The following is a 16,129-nucleotide window of genomic DNA, read 5'->3' as shown; positions in this document are numbered from 1 at the left end:
CAGCTCACATCTGCTTTCCAGGCGTGACTGAGCAGGGAGATGCCTCCTATAGCCAAATATGTGTGATACCAAAATCCCTGTATATCTGCAATCATAGTCATAAAACTGTCTTCCTGGGAGCTCCTTGACTGCAGCTGCAAGGAAGCCCCTGACTTAGTGTATTTGCTTGAACTAGCAAATGCAATATATCAAAGTGTTGAGATATATAATTATTTCCTTACAGGCTTTAGCTATGGGGTTTAGAGGAATATTTTAGTAACTGTTAAACAAGGCTTCGTTATTGAACTTAAATTACCATAATTTTGGCTGCTTAAATTAAGCATTGCTTTCTTTGCACTAGTCTTTAGAACAAAGAACACAGTACTTTGAAGGCTGATACATGAATTCCTTTCTTAAAAAAAAGCTTCTTCAGAAATACTAGAAGTTCTCCAAGTTTTACAAATCATGGTGTTTATGGAGTGTAATTTGTTTCATTTTGATGGTTTTAATGCTACAGGTAACAAATAAAAGAGGTCTCTTTAAGATATGTGTTACTGAAAACAAACCTCAATGCAAAACAGACAAAAAAGCCCACCCATACTTTCTCTGTGTGTCATGTTCCTGTAAGGAAAATTCACTCTCTAAATGCACATAGCTTCTGCAATCTGCAGATTCCAGTTCTGCCTCATCCCTGGCAGTGTTCAAGGCCAGGATGGACAGGCTTGGAGCAACCTGCTCTAGTGGAAGGTGTCCCTGCCCGTGGCCAAAGGTTGGAACTGGATAATCTTAAAGTCCTTTCCAACCCAAACTAGTCTGCGATTCTTTGTTGCTGCAAAGTACTGATGGTTCCTGAGCTAGCAGCTCAGGTCTGCCCTTCATACAGCTTGTACATCCTGCATGGGCTCCTGAAGACTGGACAGAAGAACTACCTCTCACTGTCCTTCATGCAAGGTTGAGTACTGGTGGCAGAACTGATACTGAAACAGGCTCCTCAGTTATGCTGATAGTTGAATTTGGATCAAAAAGACTATCTGGGAGTAAATACCTTTGCTAAAATTGTGTTGCCACCCTCAAATTGCCTTAAATACTCATACTGGGAAGGAATAGCAGAGATAGCTTGCTACCCGTCTCTCTTGAGAGCATGATAAAAATTAATTGTGCCAGGCAAGCTGAGTGCTTTATAAAGTGTGTGCTGTTAGTAGTAAGTTGTAAAATTCACTTCCTGAGGTTATAGTTCTGACTTTTTTTTCTTTTCCTGGATAGATGCACCAGCAAGGAATCCTGAAAACCGATGACCTGATCACCCGCTTTTTCCGCCTCTGCACCGAAATGTGTGTTGAAATCAGCTATCGTGCTCAGGCTGAGCAGCAGCATAACCCTGCTGCCAATCCCACTATGATTCGAGCCAAGTGCTACCACAATCTGGATGCCTTTGTGCGACTTATTGCACTGCTAGTGAAGCACTCTGGGGAGGCAACCAACACAGTTACAAAGATCAACCTCCTGAATAAGGTTTGGAACTGTTTTTGCACTCCTGGCATTTAAAGTGCAGAATTGGGCGTGCCTTTGCTGATTAACGTAAAATGTAGACCTCAGTGCAGGCTACTGCTGACAGATGAGATTGAGGACTTAATAAACTGTTAAGTAGAGCATCAGGATGCTTTCTTGTTCACAAAGAATTCATATCAAGCAAACCTGAAACTCACCTATGTGCCTTGAAATGAAAAAGTCCTCTGCTATTGTTTTGAAGCCTTAAGTTTGCTTTAAAGTGGGTGATTCCTGGGTGTCTGCCTTGATTTTGTGAGGACCTTGCCAATACTTTTACGCTACTCTGTTTATGGCTAGGAAGTCTAAGGTAGTTAAGGTCTCCCAACAGTGCTCAGTACGTCGTTGTGACCCATGGGACAGGGAATAGAAAATACCATGGTTGGGAGTTGCTGATACAAATTGTATTCATTTACTTAGCAGTGCCAATAACTACAAGTTTTGGTTCTTGTTAGAATCTACAAATTAACACTTTAAGCTGTAGGTAAAAAAATTATCTACAGGCAGACTTGCAAAGTAATTCTTGCTGTCATGTGTTGATCTCTTTAGGTCCTTGGTATTGTGGTGGGAGTTCTTCTGCAAGACCACGATGTTCGGCAGAGTGAGTTTCAGCAACTTCCTTACCATCGTATTTTCATCATGCTGCTGTTGGAATTAAACGCTCCTGAGCATGTGCTGGAGACCATCAACTTCCAGACACTCACAGCGTTCTGGTATGTACTTGAGATTGGCCACAATGCTCATCCTTCCCTGGATTTTTCATTCAGAGGCTGACTGTTCCTTTGTGGTGGCTTAATCACATTTGGAATAACTGGTTCCCCTATAGACTGTCTACTTGCTTGTTTTAAGGAAGATGATGGTAAAACACAAGATGCTAAAATGCCTTGCTTCTAGGGCTTTGTATGTTTTCCTTCAATGTTATGAAAAGCAGTCTTATTGCTGTGCACTTCTAACCTGCTCTAACTTTTCTTTCAGTAACACATTTCACATCCTGAGGCCTACAAAAGCTCCAGGTTTTGTTTATGCCTGGCTGGAACTGATCTCCCATCGGATATTTATTGCAAGAATGCTGGCACATACACCACAGCAGAAGGTGTGGCTGCAGTTCATCTCTTCTGAATTAAGGAGTTCACACAGATGCTTATCTAGTGTGGTGCTGTTTCACATCTCTGGAAGTGCACTAGTAGCATGGCTGCTCCGTTTCGTTGTCTTCCATATTCACAGTCACCTAACTGCATGAAGGAGAATCTTTGTGTCATTGAACAATGGGCTCTAGGGTGAATTGAGGTTAAAAAACATGCTTTTGTGAAAGTCTGAAAGAGCTGTAGTCCAGACCAAATACTGCCAAATCAGAATGTCATGTGGAGTGTTCTAGAAACACCAGTAGCATACAATGTGCAGCTAAAGCTGTGCTGCACTCACTGCTAGAGGTAGCAGTGGGACATAACTCTGATCCAGGTTTATATGAAGACCAATCTAATTATAGTTTTTGAAGTTAAGATAACTGCGCCTTATTGCACATTTTCCACCTGCTGTTTTTCTCTTGACAGGGTTGGCCTATGTATGCCCAGTTACTGATTGATCTCTTCAAGTACTTGGCTCCTTTCCTTAGAAATGTGGAACTCACCAAACCTATGCAAATTCTTTACAAGGTGAAAAAAAATGCCAGCTAATAGATGCTGCTTCTAGCCAGAGTTGTCTGAAAGTAGAGGTTTTGGGGTATCAAAATAGGATTTAATGTGCTTTTAGAACTTACATCTTCAGAGTTAAATGCAAATTTGATGTGGGACAGAAACTGACTACCTCCCCAAATTAATTTCTTCCTGTTAATCACACGACATGGAAGGATGGCTCTGCAAGCTGTCTCATATTTTATTTCCCAGGGTACTCTGCGTGTGTTGCTGGTCTTGTTGCATGATTTCCCAGAATTTCTTTGTGACTACCACTATGGTTTCTGTGATGTGATCCCACCTAACTGTATTCAGCTGAGGAATCTGATCCTGAGTGCCTTCCCACGGAACATGAGGCTTCCAGACCCTTTCACCCCCAATCTAAAGGTAAGACTTCCTTTCACAAGCTTGATAATGGGAAGCTTTAATGCTCTAAGTACTCTTCTTTTTTTTCTTTTTTTTTTTTTGTGGAGACTGTGGAAATTTGGGAACAGTTTCACTGATACTTGAATTAATGCAACTATTCAGAAGTTAACAGGTAATTGGAAACCTAAGTCATGTAGCAGCTAGCAGAACAGCATATATTTTTTTAAAGCAGGTAGGCTTCACTTAAGTTTGTAACATGCAGTGTTTGAGGTTTTCCATGCAAGCAGAATACAGCCTTGTCTGCATGAAGTCTGTTGCAGCTGGAAGCATAAAGCTTGCCTCTTTCTATATGGCTTCATTGGCACCCATAGACGATTAGCCCACTCGCAAGGTTTGTGCAAGTTCAACCTAGAAGGACAGGCTGGTGAGACTTGTATTACATGACACCTGCCCTGACAACCTAGCTTTGCATGAGAAACCAGAGGACTTTTCCCAAAGGGAGACCTATTTTATGATGTCCCTAAATCTGACTGGCAGAACATGTTGGAGCAAGGGCATCTTTATAATTTTCCTGTCTTATTTGTCTCTCAAAACCAGACTGCTTAAGCAGTCTATGTGTCTTTGCTGTTTGGAAGTTCAGACAACAGTTCCTGCCTGTTTTGTTCAGCTCATGCTGAATTGCAGTTTGTGCTCCGCAGGATATGTGGCGACTGGAGTTCAATTATCTAATTATTGAAGAGCTGGTGAAGAGAATTATGTAATTGCAAATACTTTTGGATGAGCAACATAGATTTTATCTTACCTTGAAAATAATGAGATAAATCACCATTCTGAGACAAGCCTTTTGCCTAATTTGGAGAGGTTTTGAAAAGTGTTAATGTTACCAAATAAAATCTTCTGCCATATGCCAGGTTCCTCATCATGGAGTGATTGGAGGCAAACTTTCTCACACTGCTAAAGCATTGCCCTGTTATTCTTCCTTGCCTGAGCTGTGCAGGGTGATAGGAGCAAAGCTGCAATACTCAGCTTTTGTTGAGACTGAAGGAGCTTGTTCCTGACTTGTGTGGATGTTGGTACTTAAACTAGTGTAGGCAGGGAGACTTCACAGGTGGTGACTGAATTCCCCTACGGCCCTCACCCTTGACTTCTTTGATCTTCTGCTCTCCAGTCTTTGAAACAGTCGTCTAACAAGTTTGCACATTAGAGATCAAGTTTCTTCTGGAATCTGCAAAAGCCTAGTGTTTCCTTTTCATCGCTGGTAGGAAAAAGTGATCAACAGCAGTAGTTAATGTAATAATCACTTACAGATCTGTTTTTGCAGTTTGTTGCTTTAGAGAGTGCTTATGGTTTAGCTGACTGGGTTTTCTCTCCACAGGTGGATATGTTAAGTGAGATTAATATTGCTCCACGAATACTCACAAATTTCACTGGAGTGATGCCACCTCAGTTCAAGAAAGACTTGGATTCCTATCTCAAAACCCGCTCACCGGTCACTTTTTTGTCTGACTTGCGTAGCAACCTACAGGTGAGTGGTTTCTCATGATGGTAAATTCAGATAGCTTGGGACAAATGATTTCACTACTTGAGTCACCCTCCTTCCTTGCAGGAATTTTGTTGGTGTGTAGCAAGCATGTGTTCCAGGCAGTAGAAGAGCCCTGTGAAATGCATGCTTCTTTTACCACTTCCTAGCAGGATGTTTACGTGTATGTTAAGTAGTTTCAGACAGGTGGAATTCAAGGGGAGAAGAATGTTAACTTTAAGGACCCTAAAATTATTTTATTTAAAAGAGATGGTTTTATCTACATGAGCAGCCAAATGCTTGTGGTGGAATTGTAGAGTTATCTAAAACTCTGACTCTTCTGCTTACACGTCTGTAGTGCACAACCTTGCAAATCTTACTTAAGAATGTAGTCGGAGCTGACTGCATTAAGCTTGGTTTCTTTGTCCTCAACCTTTGGGCGATGAAGTCTTGTGGCTTCCATCACATGTCTCCAGCACTGCTTAGCCAGGCATTGCCTGAGTAATGCGTCAGCGGGGTTTATGGAACTTGATTTAATTTAAATTATTATTTTTTTAGAATCTGATTAGATTTTGACTCAAAATGAATCCATTGTTCTAGAAATCTGTGAATCTGCATGCTAATGCTGTAGGAGTAAAAAAAGGCAGCCACTTTTCGTACATCACAAGGCTTGGTTTGCAGCAGACTTCAGGGATGAAATGGGACTTCCTCAGAAAAGTGCTCGTATGGAAGCATTTGTATAGATTGTGTGTGTGTCAGCCGCCCTCTGGCACTGCTGGTGAATTCACATTGCCCATACCTTTTGTAGGGAGTACAGAAGTTGTCCTTTGGGTCTGTCAACACTTTTTCTGATGTTTTTGAAACACACATACACATATGTATATATCTGCTCTATTATGAAAGGGTAAATGCTAAACTGAATTTGTTGATGTCCTCCATGTGTTCTCTTCTCTATAATCAAGAGGAGACTTGGATGCTGTTGTTGTACATGCTGTACCTTCCGTCACTGAAGGAATATATACTGTTACTGTGTTTTCTGTCTTCGCTATTAGGTATCAAATGAACCTGGCAACCGCTACAACATCCAGCTGATTAATGCCCTGGTGCTCTACGTAGGTACTCAAGCTATTGCGCACATTCACAACAAAGGCAGCACACCCTCTATGAGCACCATTACCCACTCGGCTCACATGGACATCTTCCAGAATTTGGCAGTAGACCTGGACACTGAAGGTGAGCTGGAAACACTTCTAGTTCATGAGATGTCGAATTTAACAGTAGATTGTCTGTTGGCACTATGAGAAATACAGGAGGTGATTTTATGTAGCTGCTAGGGAATTCACAGCAAGTCATGCTATGTTATAATATTCCACTCTGAATACAGGAGCAGTATTAAATCCAAATATTCAGGATATTGAAGGGAATGAGCAATAGGTTTAATGAAGGGGAATGGAATGCTTCCTGTCCTATCAGGTTGGTTTTTTGTATCATCAACTGGTTTTGTTTGTTCTGCCTTCAGAAGGCAGGCTCATAAACCTTCCTCAATATTAGCTGCTTATTATTCCTTTCTGCAATGTGTGTAAGGGAAACCATCTGTACTTACTGCTTCTTCTGCAGGCCGGTACCTTTTCTTGAACGCAATCGCCAACCAGCTGCGATACCCCAACAGTCACACCCACTACTTCAGTTGCACCATGCTCTACCTATTTGCAGAGGCCAACACTGAGGCTATCCAGGAGCAGATCACTAGGTGAGATGTGTTTTGTGTGCCAGCATACGGCTTTTTACTTTCCTGCCTTGTGTGTTTTGGCTCTTTTGAGCTCTGACTGGTTTTACTTTTGGATTTCAGGGTTCTCTTGGAACGACTGATTGTAAACAGGCCTCATCCTTGGGGTCTCCTTATTACTTTCATTGAACTGATAAAAAATCCAGCATTTAAGTTCTGGAACCATGAGTTTGTTCACTGTGCCCCAGAAATTGAGAAGTGAGTATAAATTAACCACAAAGTTCACTGAAATCATGTATGTGAAGCAGGGGCTGAGTTGCACTGTGAGTTTTTGGTGCTTCATAGTGGAAGCACCACTTGCTGCCATAAAAACATCTAACACTGCTTTGCTTCTGTGTCCAGGTTGTTCCAGTCAGTCGCACAGTGCTGCATGGGTCAGAAGCAGGCCCAGCAAGTGATGGAAGGGACTGGTGCCAGTTAAATGAGCCACATGTCATGTTGTAAGCGTGCCAGCCTGGGGGCCCCCATACCATCGACTGATAGAAGACTCTGTAAGGCTCCTCCTGACCCTCCCAGCCCTCTCGATTGGGTAGATGCAACTGACCCCCGATGAAAGCTGTTCCAAAAGTTTCAGTTGTTCAAAAACGTTCCAAAGTTTGAAACCAATTTTTTTTTACTTTTGGCCAAAATTCAGAAGATGCTGTGAATATCATTTTGAACTAATGTAAATACAAAGAACAGAAACACTTGTCTGGACTTTTGGGTTTGTGCAGATTGTGTAAAAGGCAGATGGGTAACTGGTGCCTGTCCAGCTTGTAATAAAGGGACAGCTGCTGATGCCAAGCACTTCTCTGGGGCAGACCTCCTTCTCCTGACACTCCCAGACTCCCAAAGAATATTGAAAAGCCAGTTATAATATTATATAACTTATTTTTCTTTATGTGGATGGGGGACCTTTAAATCACTAAGTTGTTTTACTAAAGAAAAAAAAAAGGTGGATGTGTTTGGAATATGAAATACTATGGAGCACGGAAAGGGGTGAGGGAGGGGATAAGGTTCAGTGTTGGTTTCCCCACACCCTCGTGAAATGCTGAAAGACAGTAAGTGGAGTGGCAGGCAGAGAATGCCTCCTTTCTGTTGGAGAATACACACCTCAGGCAGGCCCTCTGGGAGAAGGTCAGCTGGTTTTAGTGAAGAAACTAGAGACCAGGCCTATAGCTTTTTTGGGTTTTGTTGTTGGTTGTTTTTTTTTTTCTTTTGACACTTGTAAATTTTGGAAGGTGGGAGTTTAAATCTAGACCTTTCCCCACTCACACACACACACCCCCACACACCCCCACCCGGTCACCACACAGTATAAGTTTTTACAAAAAAGAAAAACCCCAAAGGACCAATACAGCCCATTTTGTAAGGATTTTGAATGTTTTGTAAAGTATTGGTCCATGTGTTGTATTTTGTAGCCTTTCTAGTTCTTGGGCTTTATTTTTCCCACTTCTTGTATGTATGCATACTGTAGTTACACATTAAAGTCATGACATGCAGCACGTGCCACTGTGCTTATTCTCTCCAGTTCCATCCTGCCTGGCCAGTTGGTGTCTTACAAAGTCTGCTCCACCCATCCAAAACCTGGGGGTTTCCAATATTTTGGACTCTGCCTATTGAAAATAGCTGTGTTTTTCAGGTGAGATCCAAGGGGACAATTGTTGGAACTAGATGGGGCCTTGCTTTGAAGTGCCAAAGGAAAGGGCAGTTGTGTGGAAATACCTTAGTTGCAAGATCAGGAGCAGAGTCTGTCCCTTACGCAGTAGTTCTAAAAGGATTGTGCTGGCAGCAGAGGGGTGCTGAGCACAGAGAGCAGCTTAGCTTCATTTCTAATGATTTGTACCCTGCTGTGTTATTCCCTTCAGGAAGGATCTCTACAAGGTTGCTAGTTTCCTGGAATAAAGATAGGTGGCTTCAGTACTGCCAGTACTGCAAAATCCTTCAGCCTATACCTCACAGCTCAGCAGATACTAGGAAACAAGAGCTTCACTGCTTCCTCTTTGTATAACATGACTATAGTTTGTTAAAATTAGTTGGCTGCTAGTTGTACCAGTGGAGAGGTCAGGATTTCCAGCTCAGGTTTAAGGGATTGTGTGTCTGGCTGTGCTTTCCCTGCAGAGCTAAAACCAGCTGCAAGGGACCATGGAGCCAGCTGTGCCAGGGGACTGCAGCTCAGGAAGGATTTTTTGTTCTGGTGTTGCAACTCCAGCTTATTCCTCTTCCTGTGTTGGTTTGGGATACAAAGAATTACCACCAGCCAGTTTTTCTTTATCTAGGCAGGATGCCATGGGACTTTTTTCCTGCTATTTATCTCTACCAGACCTTATGCAGAGCCTGTCTAATGACTCAAAGCTCAAATATCTCTCTGGTTCTGTACTAACGCTGCTGTGCATGACTGGTTCTCCTGATGCTTTAAGAACTGCAAGGGTGGTGTAAAGAGGGGTGGAAGGTGGACAGGTCTTGGCCAGGATCCCAGTAACACAAGTTGTGCTGGTACAACAGAGGCCATTGCACTTCATACCCTCTCTTGGCTGGTAAGGAACCTGTAGCTGGTACTGTCAGTGTAAATCATGCTGGTGTCAACTCCCCAAGCATTACTGGTGTCCCTACCAGCAGAGGCCCTGGGTAGAATTAATGTTTAAGAAATTAAAACTGACCTTTTGAACTACCACATATGCCTAGTGTGAAAATCAGTCTGCTGTAGGGAGAGAAGCACCAAGGCAGCAGGCTGGACTCCAACCAGACACTGCATTGCACCACTCTATAGGGGGAACTGAACAAAGCTATCGTAGCAGTGCAGGTAGGGCTGTAGCTGACCTTGATCTACATGAGTACAGTCTGGGTTTTGCTTGTTTGAAATACTTCTAACTGCAGCAGCAGCGAAGACTCCCCCCCCCCTTGGATGAGGCTGTGCATTCTGTTGAAGTAGACTGTGTTGACTGGGTAAGAAACAGCATCTTTATTACTTGGCCTGCAAACCTACAGTGATCTGTCATACAAAAACTGCTGAGGGAAAGAGATTAATATAGCTTAACATGATGCAGAGCAGTGCCTGAGTTCAGGGGAGAGCTCTGTCAACTGGAGGGTCTGCACAACTGTGTCAGTGTTCCTTCAGAGCTGTCCCAGGCCCATACAGAAATGCCTTTCAGAAAGGTAAAAGGGGATACCTGCTCTATTGAGCCTATGTGAAAACCAGATGGATGGGTGTGTACTTTTTAAAATGCTTAATATTAGCCAAGTATAGGTGAAGAGTTCACAGTGTTGTCAGCATCTCCACCTGCCAGATGTTTACTCTGAACAGTAAGGTGTAAGGCCTATCAGATAGATTTCTGCCCTCTCCATCTGGCCAAGAAGCAGTTCTTGCCTTAAATTTGTGATGCTACATGAGGGAACCCACCTGCTGTTCTGGTAGTGTATGTTTGCCTTCCTGAAGTCAGCCAGTAGGAGGTCTGGGCTTTCTGAAGTCCTCTAGAAGGTGGTAATTGTGCTCCAGAGCTCTCATGATAAGGTAGGGCCACCCAAAATCACTCTGTGTTGTGGAAGATGGTTTAGGTAGAGGTAGCTAAAAAAGCCACATGCAAGATGCAGTATAAGTGGGCCTGTATTCAATCCTCCTATCTGTTTTTGCTGTTGTAGAAGAGATAGCTGAAGGCCAACCTTCTCTTCCTATACACAGCTCCAGGCAGTTCATTTCCAGGGACAGTGAGGTTTCTAGTGTACCAGCTCCAGCAGCTGATGCAAGATCCTTTTCTGTCCATAGCGCACGTGCAAAGCTTGCTGCTCCCTTTGACTCAGTTTCTCATAAACTTCCTTGTTATGTAGCAAGTCCTGCTCTGCTTTCAAGTCTGACCTGTAGGACTCCAGAGTGAGCAGCACACTGTCATAAAGGAGCTGCTTGCAAGGGGGTTTAAGTCTGGAGAGAGCCTCATTTGAAAGGGTCAAGTTTTCGTCTTCCTCACTGTCATCTTCCCTGCTGTCTTGTTCCTTATACTCCTTGAATTCTTCTTCCGACATGCACAGCACCTGTGATGGCCCAGGCAAAGAGATAGGTCACCAGGAGTGTGGGTACATCAGCCTTCTCTCCAGAGCTGTGGGTTTAGAGCCACGTGGGGCAGGTGAATTATTCCTCAGCTGCACTGAAGGTGAGAGAGTAAAACTGACTCAGGTATCTAAATCACAAGTAACCTGTAGGTTAGAACATCCAAACAGCAAATCTGGGTATTGGCAGCAGTGGTAATGATCTTTGCTGCTACCTACACAAGCTGGAGAGGGACCGGAAAAGGGCCACAACAATGATCCAAAGACTGGGAAGCTGTGCAAGGAAAGGCCGAGAGTGCTGGGTCTGCTCAGCCTTGAGCAAGGAAGGCTCAGAGGTTATCCCCAGTGCCTTAGTATTTACAGAGTGTTTGCAAAGAGGGAGACTCCCTTTTTACAAGAAGTCCCATGGAATAGAAAAGGGGTAATGGGCACAAGTTACTCCTGGGGATATTCTGACTGGACACAGGAGGAAAATGTTTCATGCTGAGAACAACCAGCCACTGGAATAATCTGCCCAGGAAAGTGGCGACTTCCCAATGCTGAAGACTCTGTTAAGATTCAGCTGAACAGGGTGCTGGGGCACCTAGTTTAGGTCAGGTTTACCCAGAAAGGTTGGACCAGAGGAGCCATGAGGTCCCTTCCCACCTGGTATTCTGATTCTAGAGAGGTGCAGCAGTGCTCTAGAGCAGCAGCAGCCATGAAGCCATTCAGGGCTGGTGTGTAAGCCATGAGTCAGGAAAGGAAGGTGGCCAGCAACAGTGCCTGAAGCCTGGGAGCTGGGCAGCCACGCTCCCTACCACACTTCCCACAGGAACATTAGTACCACACTGGCCCTACACACTGCTCCCCCTTCGCCACACTGTTCCCCCTTCACCACGCTGCTCCCCCTGCATAATCTCTGCTATTCCTCAAGCAGCTCTTCCACCACTTACCTTCAGGGTCACAGACAGCTCTTCCTCTGTCAGCACCTCATCCCAGCCAAGCACAAAGGCGCCTTCCTCCCCCACCATCTCCAGCTGGCACAAGAAGTCCCACTGCTCTAAGACCAGCCGCTGCTGCACTTCACTTCTGGCACCTGCTTGGAAGACAGTGGAGATGCAAACCCAGCCTGGGTTGTGGTGGAGGGGAAGTGGCAAACAGAGAAAGGGAACAAGGAGGCAGAAAACCCAGGCATGGCCCCAGCACCTGTGATGTTGTGGAACAGGCTTATTTTTCATGTCCTCCTTGATCCCCGTTTCATCACATCACTACTTAAGGGGATCCCTGCCCCGTCCTTGCCCACAGTGCCACTCACGCCGCAGTGCTGCTGTGCGCACCGTCACCATCTGGATGTCAGCTGTGTCGTTGGTGTTGCTAGGGTACGGCTCTGCGAAGCCATACATGTGGAGAAGCTGCCAGTTGGCCATCTGCCCATATGTGTTGAAGATCTCCTGCCCTTTGCTGATGGGTTGTGTTGTAACCATGCGTAAACATTGCTGCGGGCAGAGAGAAAATCACGGAATCCCAGACTCGTTTGGCGTTGGAAGGAGGCTTAAAGCTCACCCAGTTCCAATGCCCTGCCGTGGGCAGGGACACCGTCCACTAGACCAGGTTGCTCCAAGCCCCATCTAACCTGGCCTTGAACACTGCCAGGGATGGGGCCTGTTCCAGTGCAGGGGAGGATGTGGAGCAAAATAGCTTTACATTAGAGTGCTCTGGCCCTGGGTTCACAGACCCAGCCTCCCAAGGCTTCACAGCAAAGAGGAATCAGACCACAATGCTGCCTGATGTAGCAGCTTTGCACTCACAGGGGAGTATTCCAGGTTGGCGTTATGGTTGGCCACGTGATTCAGAATATCTGCTACAGGCACCATCACTGGGGGATTGGGTCCCTTCTCATCTTCATCTTCCTCTTCCAAAGGCTCCTGAAAGCTAAGAGAAGGGAGATGAAGATAAGCCAGTTACATGCCTTCCAGCACAGGGAAAGCTCTGCCTTACACTTAAGGTTGCTGTTGCACAAGAAAGTAATGCAGTCTGCAGTCTTTCCTGTCATCCTACCTGTAGTCCTTGCTCCCTGTGGGAGCAAAGCCCTCACTTCTCACCTGTAGGCCATAACAAATGCTACCAGCTGCTTGTACAGCTCCAGTGTGTGCAGCTTGGGGTCAAATACGTTGGGATGGGACTCCATGAAAGGCACGATGATGGAGCTGTACTCTAGGTGGATGTTGGCCAGGTCCTTCTCCACAGCTTCTGGGATGCCTGTGCCCTGCAGGAGCCTTCTTCGCTCTTCTTCAGGCCTGTTGCCAAGAAACACAGTGGGTTTATCTCCACCTGCCCCAAGGGAAGGGTCTGTAAACTTATTTCACCATCTGAGCTTCCTGGTGTTCTCTAGGTTCCTGTCTTTCGGTTACGCCTGCAGGTTTCTCCAACCCCCAGCAGTGCCTAAAGGGTCTCTCGGGCTCCTACTGCTGTTGAGATGGGGCTAGCACAGTGGATTGGGGTCACCCAACCAGCCCATGTCCATCCTCAGCAACCTCTGGACTGTGGCCTACATTCAGCTGCCTGTGGGAGCTGTCTACAACCCTGTGAGGTTTCGCCTTACCAGAACATGGGGTGATCCAGGCTCCTGAAGTCCTGCCAGAGGGAGAAGTAAGGCCGCCAGTGGGAGTTGCTGGCTGTGTACTCGTGTAGGAGGGCTAGCAGCAGCGGCACCCAACCGGACTGGCTCTGGAGGGACTCCTGGCCTAAGAAACCATAGACGAATATAAGTTGACCTAGAACCAAAGCCTGATCCCACCGGCCTGGCTGTCAGCCTGGGCTGGGGAGTTCTGCTCTGGTTTGTCTTAGGTTTGGCTGAAGCAGAACCAGAAATTGCTGCTCTGGAGCTTTGGGTGGGAGAGCTGCTCCTGGCCCTGTGACCTCACCATCACCCCCCTTGCCCCTCTTCAGCAAGGAAGGAAGTGTTCTTTCTCCTAGCAGTCTGTCCAGGCCCTCAACAAAAGCATCTTAACAGCGGTGATACAATGCCCAACCACCCCGTTTCCTCTCTGTTCCAGCATCCCACGTGAAATAGGTGCAAGCCTATTTTCTTCCTTTAAACGGGAAGACCGAGGCAGCTCAGGCCGGGGGAGGGAGCGCTCACCTTCCCGCAAGAGCGCCTGGATGGAGCTGGTGTGCTGGGACAGCAGCGCGGAGCGTGGCACAGTGCACAGGACCTCTCCCGGCTCCAGCTCCGCGGCAGCCACCATGCCGTACCCCGCCACAGCGCCCTCCCTGCTCAACCGGACCTGCGGCGAGACGGGAGCCGTGACCGGGCTGCCCGCGCGGACGCGGGGAAACCCGGCCGTCCGGGGCCCACGCCGCCTCCTCACCTTGGGGCTGAGCTGCACCCCGGCCCGGCCGCACCACGCCAGGAAGCCGCAGAGGGGATCGGCGGCGCCGTTCCCTCGGGCACTGCTGCCGGCAGCCGCCTGCGATGGGAACAGGGCGGTGAGGCGGAGCCATCGGCCCGGCCCCACGTCCGCCCGTGGGTGTCCCCCCCCCCCCCACCCGGTACCTTGGGCCTCTTGGGCGCCGACGCCATGGCGGGCTGGCACGTGGTTCTGCCCCACGTGGTCCCGGACGGGCACTTCCGGGTGTGCGGGAGGCCCCCTCCTCTCCGACGGCGGCCGCGGAGGGTCACACCGAGGTGCGCGCGGTGGCGAGGTGCTCCTATGAGGCCCTGTGGGGGTGGTCTGGGGCTCTCAGCACCAGGGGGGCACCCACTGTGTCTCTGTGGGGTGTCTCTGCACCCACACTGGGGTCTCCGGGGTGTCCCGATCCTGGTCCGGGTGCCTCTGGTGGGGTCACACCACAACACATGGGATAAAAGCAGTGGGCTCTGATTAGTTAATCCAGATAATAAACCAAGCTCTGATCTCCCATCTGGGGCTTCTTTCCATCCATCCATCCCCTGACCCAGCACCACAAGACAGGCGTCTGCCTTCACTGGTGCTTTTAACAAAGCCACTTAGTGCAAAGAGGTCCCTGATGATGCCCCTCTCCAGTGAAACCGCTGTCCCTGGCACCCTGCCCCACCTCATTGTACGCAGATAGCCTCCACAACTCGCTAAAGTTGCAAACTAGGTATGCTTTTATTCAGCGCTGAGACGCATGGGGGATAATTCCTCAAAGTCATGCGTGCCTCAGTGTTGTTTCCCTCTACATTTATTCTCTAAAGTCATATATATGCATGAGGTTGCACAATATGCCTATACATATTCATGTCCTATCTCCGTTTCGTATTACAATGAGTTAGAAGGTCCTTTGCGCCTGCCCAGTGCCCCCTCTGGTCATGGGCAGCGGTTTCAAGATGAATTAACTTGAGTCTTCCTCCTGTAGGTAGGGGTCTTCAAGATGAAGTAAATGAGTCTTCCTCTTCTTGAACTTTTCGCCTTTCAGTCTTCATGTATGGCCTTAGAGTTTGGTCGGTGTCCCAGCCATAAACCATCTGCTTCTCCCCCTTATCAGTAGAATCAGGCCTCTGCTTTTCCTTGTCAATAGAACCAGGTGTCTGCTTTTCCTTATCAATAGTTAGTGCCTTTGTTCTGCTTACTAGGCATGATAGGTACAGACAATACTTTTATTTAAGCAAAAGAATTCCTCTAACCCCCTTGTACAACCCCCCTGTACATTGGTCAACCCTCTGCATCACCATGAGCACTTGGGTTCGGTTTGAATCTTCCCCAGCCTGGCCCGGTGGATTGCCTTGGAGCAGAGAGGGGCCCCGTCCTGCAGGGCTGGAGAAGGAGAAGAGCAAACCAGGGCCTGGCTGTTGGCAAAGCTGCTGCTGGGACTCGGGCTCGAGCCGCGGCCGCCGCAGCCCCAGCGCAAGGCACTGAGCGCGGTGCAGCCCCGGCCCCAGCGCGCCCCCGCGGCCGCTGCTCTTCTGCGGCCGGATCCCCCCGGAGCCAGCGGGGCTTCTCAGCCGCTCCCAGCGCCCTCTCGCCGCTGCCGGCGCATCCCTGCGGCACCAGCGCTGCCCGGGCGCACCGAGGGTCGGTCCCGCGGGAGCGCGGCCCGTGCGCAGATCCTCGTCGTTCTCCTCCTTTGTGACTCTGGCTTCTGGCTGTCCCCAGCAGGGCAAACCTGGTGTTTGTGCCTGCCGGGGCAGGGTAGAGGTCCTGGTCCTGGCGATGCTCCTCATCGCGGGAGGATGCCCTCCGCTGTGGTGGCTTTGTTGGGGTGGAAGAGGCCAAAGCAAGTCCCCACATTGTCCCTCCACTG

General features: G+C 47.6%; 2 protein-coding genes across 15 annotated transcripts in view; one reads left to right on the top strand and one right to left on the bottom strand.

Moving 5' to 3' along the window:
- CNOT1 (CCR4-NOT transcription complex subunit 1) overlaps positions 1-7,651 on the top strand; it is a 56,592-nt gene extending 48,941 nt beyond the window's left edge. For all 14 annotated transcript variants that reach the window (XM_062621159.1, XM_062621158.1, XM_062621160.1 and 11 more), the window contains 10 exons: positions 1,243-1,491; positions 2,074-2,237; positions 2,500-2,617; positions 3,075-3,176; positions 3,408-3,581; positions 4,936-5,085; positions 6,132-6,312; positions 6,697-6,829; positions 6,929-7,063; positions 7,208-7,651. In XM_062621159.1, the coding sequence (XP_062477143.1) occupies positions 1,243-1,491; positions 2,074-2,237; positions 2,500-2,617; positions 3,075-3,176; positions 3,408-3,581; positions 4,936-5,085; positions 6,132-6,312; positions 6,697-6,829; positions 6,929-7,063; positions 7,208-7,286 (1,485 nt within the window). In that variant the 3' untranslated portion in view covers positions 7,287-7,651. The remainder of the gene's footprint in view (positions 1-1,242; positions 1,492-2,073; positions 2,238-2,499; positions 2,618-3,074; positions 3,177-3,407; positions 3,582-4,935; positions 5,086-6,131; positions 6,313-6,696; positions 6,830-6,928; positions 7,064-7,207) is intronic.
- A 2,131-nt stretch (positions 7,652-9,782) lies between these two features.
- SETD6 (SET domain containing 6, protein lysine methyltransferase) lies at positions 9,783-14,539 on the bottom strand. The gene is made up of 9 exons (XM_062621222.1): positions 14,421-14,539; positions 14,236-14,334; positions 14,007-14,151; positions 13,467-13,608; positions 12,967-13,161; positions 12,673-12,796; positions 12,180-12,360; positions 11,818-11,960; positions 9,783-10,870 (listed from the first exon to the last, which is right to left on the bottom strand). The coding sequence occupies exons 1-9, from the start codon at positions 14,445-14,447 to the stop codon at positions 10,559-10,561; spliced, it is 1,368 nt and encodes a 455-aa protein (XP_062477206.1). The 5' UTR covers positions 14,448-14,539; the 3' UTR covers positions 9,783-10,558.
- Positions 14,540-16,129: the final 1,590 nt, after the last annotated feature.

This window comes from Pezoporus occidentalis, unplaced genomic scaffold (assembly GCF_034315485.1).
Source record: "Pezoporus occidentalis ecotype Australia unplaced genomic scaffold, CSIRO_AGI_Poc_V1 ctg229, whole genome shotgun sequence".
Classification (NCBI taxonomy): domain Eukaryota; kingdom Metazoa; phylum Chordata; class Aves; order Psittaciformes; family Psittacidae; genus Pezoporus; species Pezoporus occidentalis.
Note: the sequence above shows the minus strand (reverse complement) of the source record. Positions and strands in the feature narration are given on the sequence as shown.

Excerpts from the sequence above, each read along its gene's own strand:
- SETD6 (XM_062621222.1), bottom strand. The coding sequence starts at position 14,447 with ATGGCGTCGGCGCCCAAGAGGCCCAAG. Across the intron at positions 14,335-14,420 it reads CGGCGCCCAAGAGGCCCAAG|GCGGCTGCCGGCAGCAGTGC; the intron begins GTACCGGGTGGG and ends TTCCCATCGCAG. Across the intron at positions 14,152-14,235 it reads GGGTGCAGCTCAGCCCCAAG|GTCCGGTTGAGCAGGGAGGG; the intron begins GTGAGGAGGCGG and ends GTCTCGCCGCAG.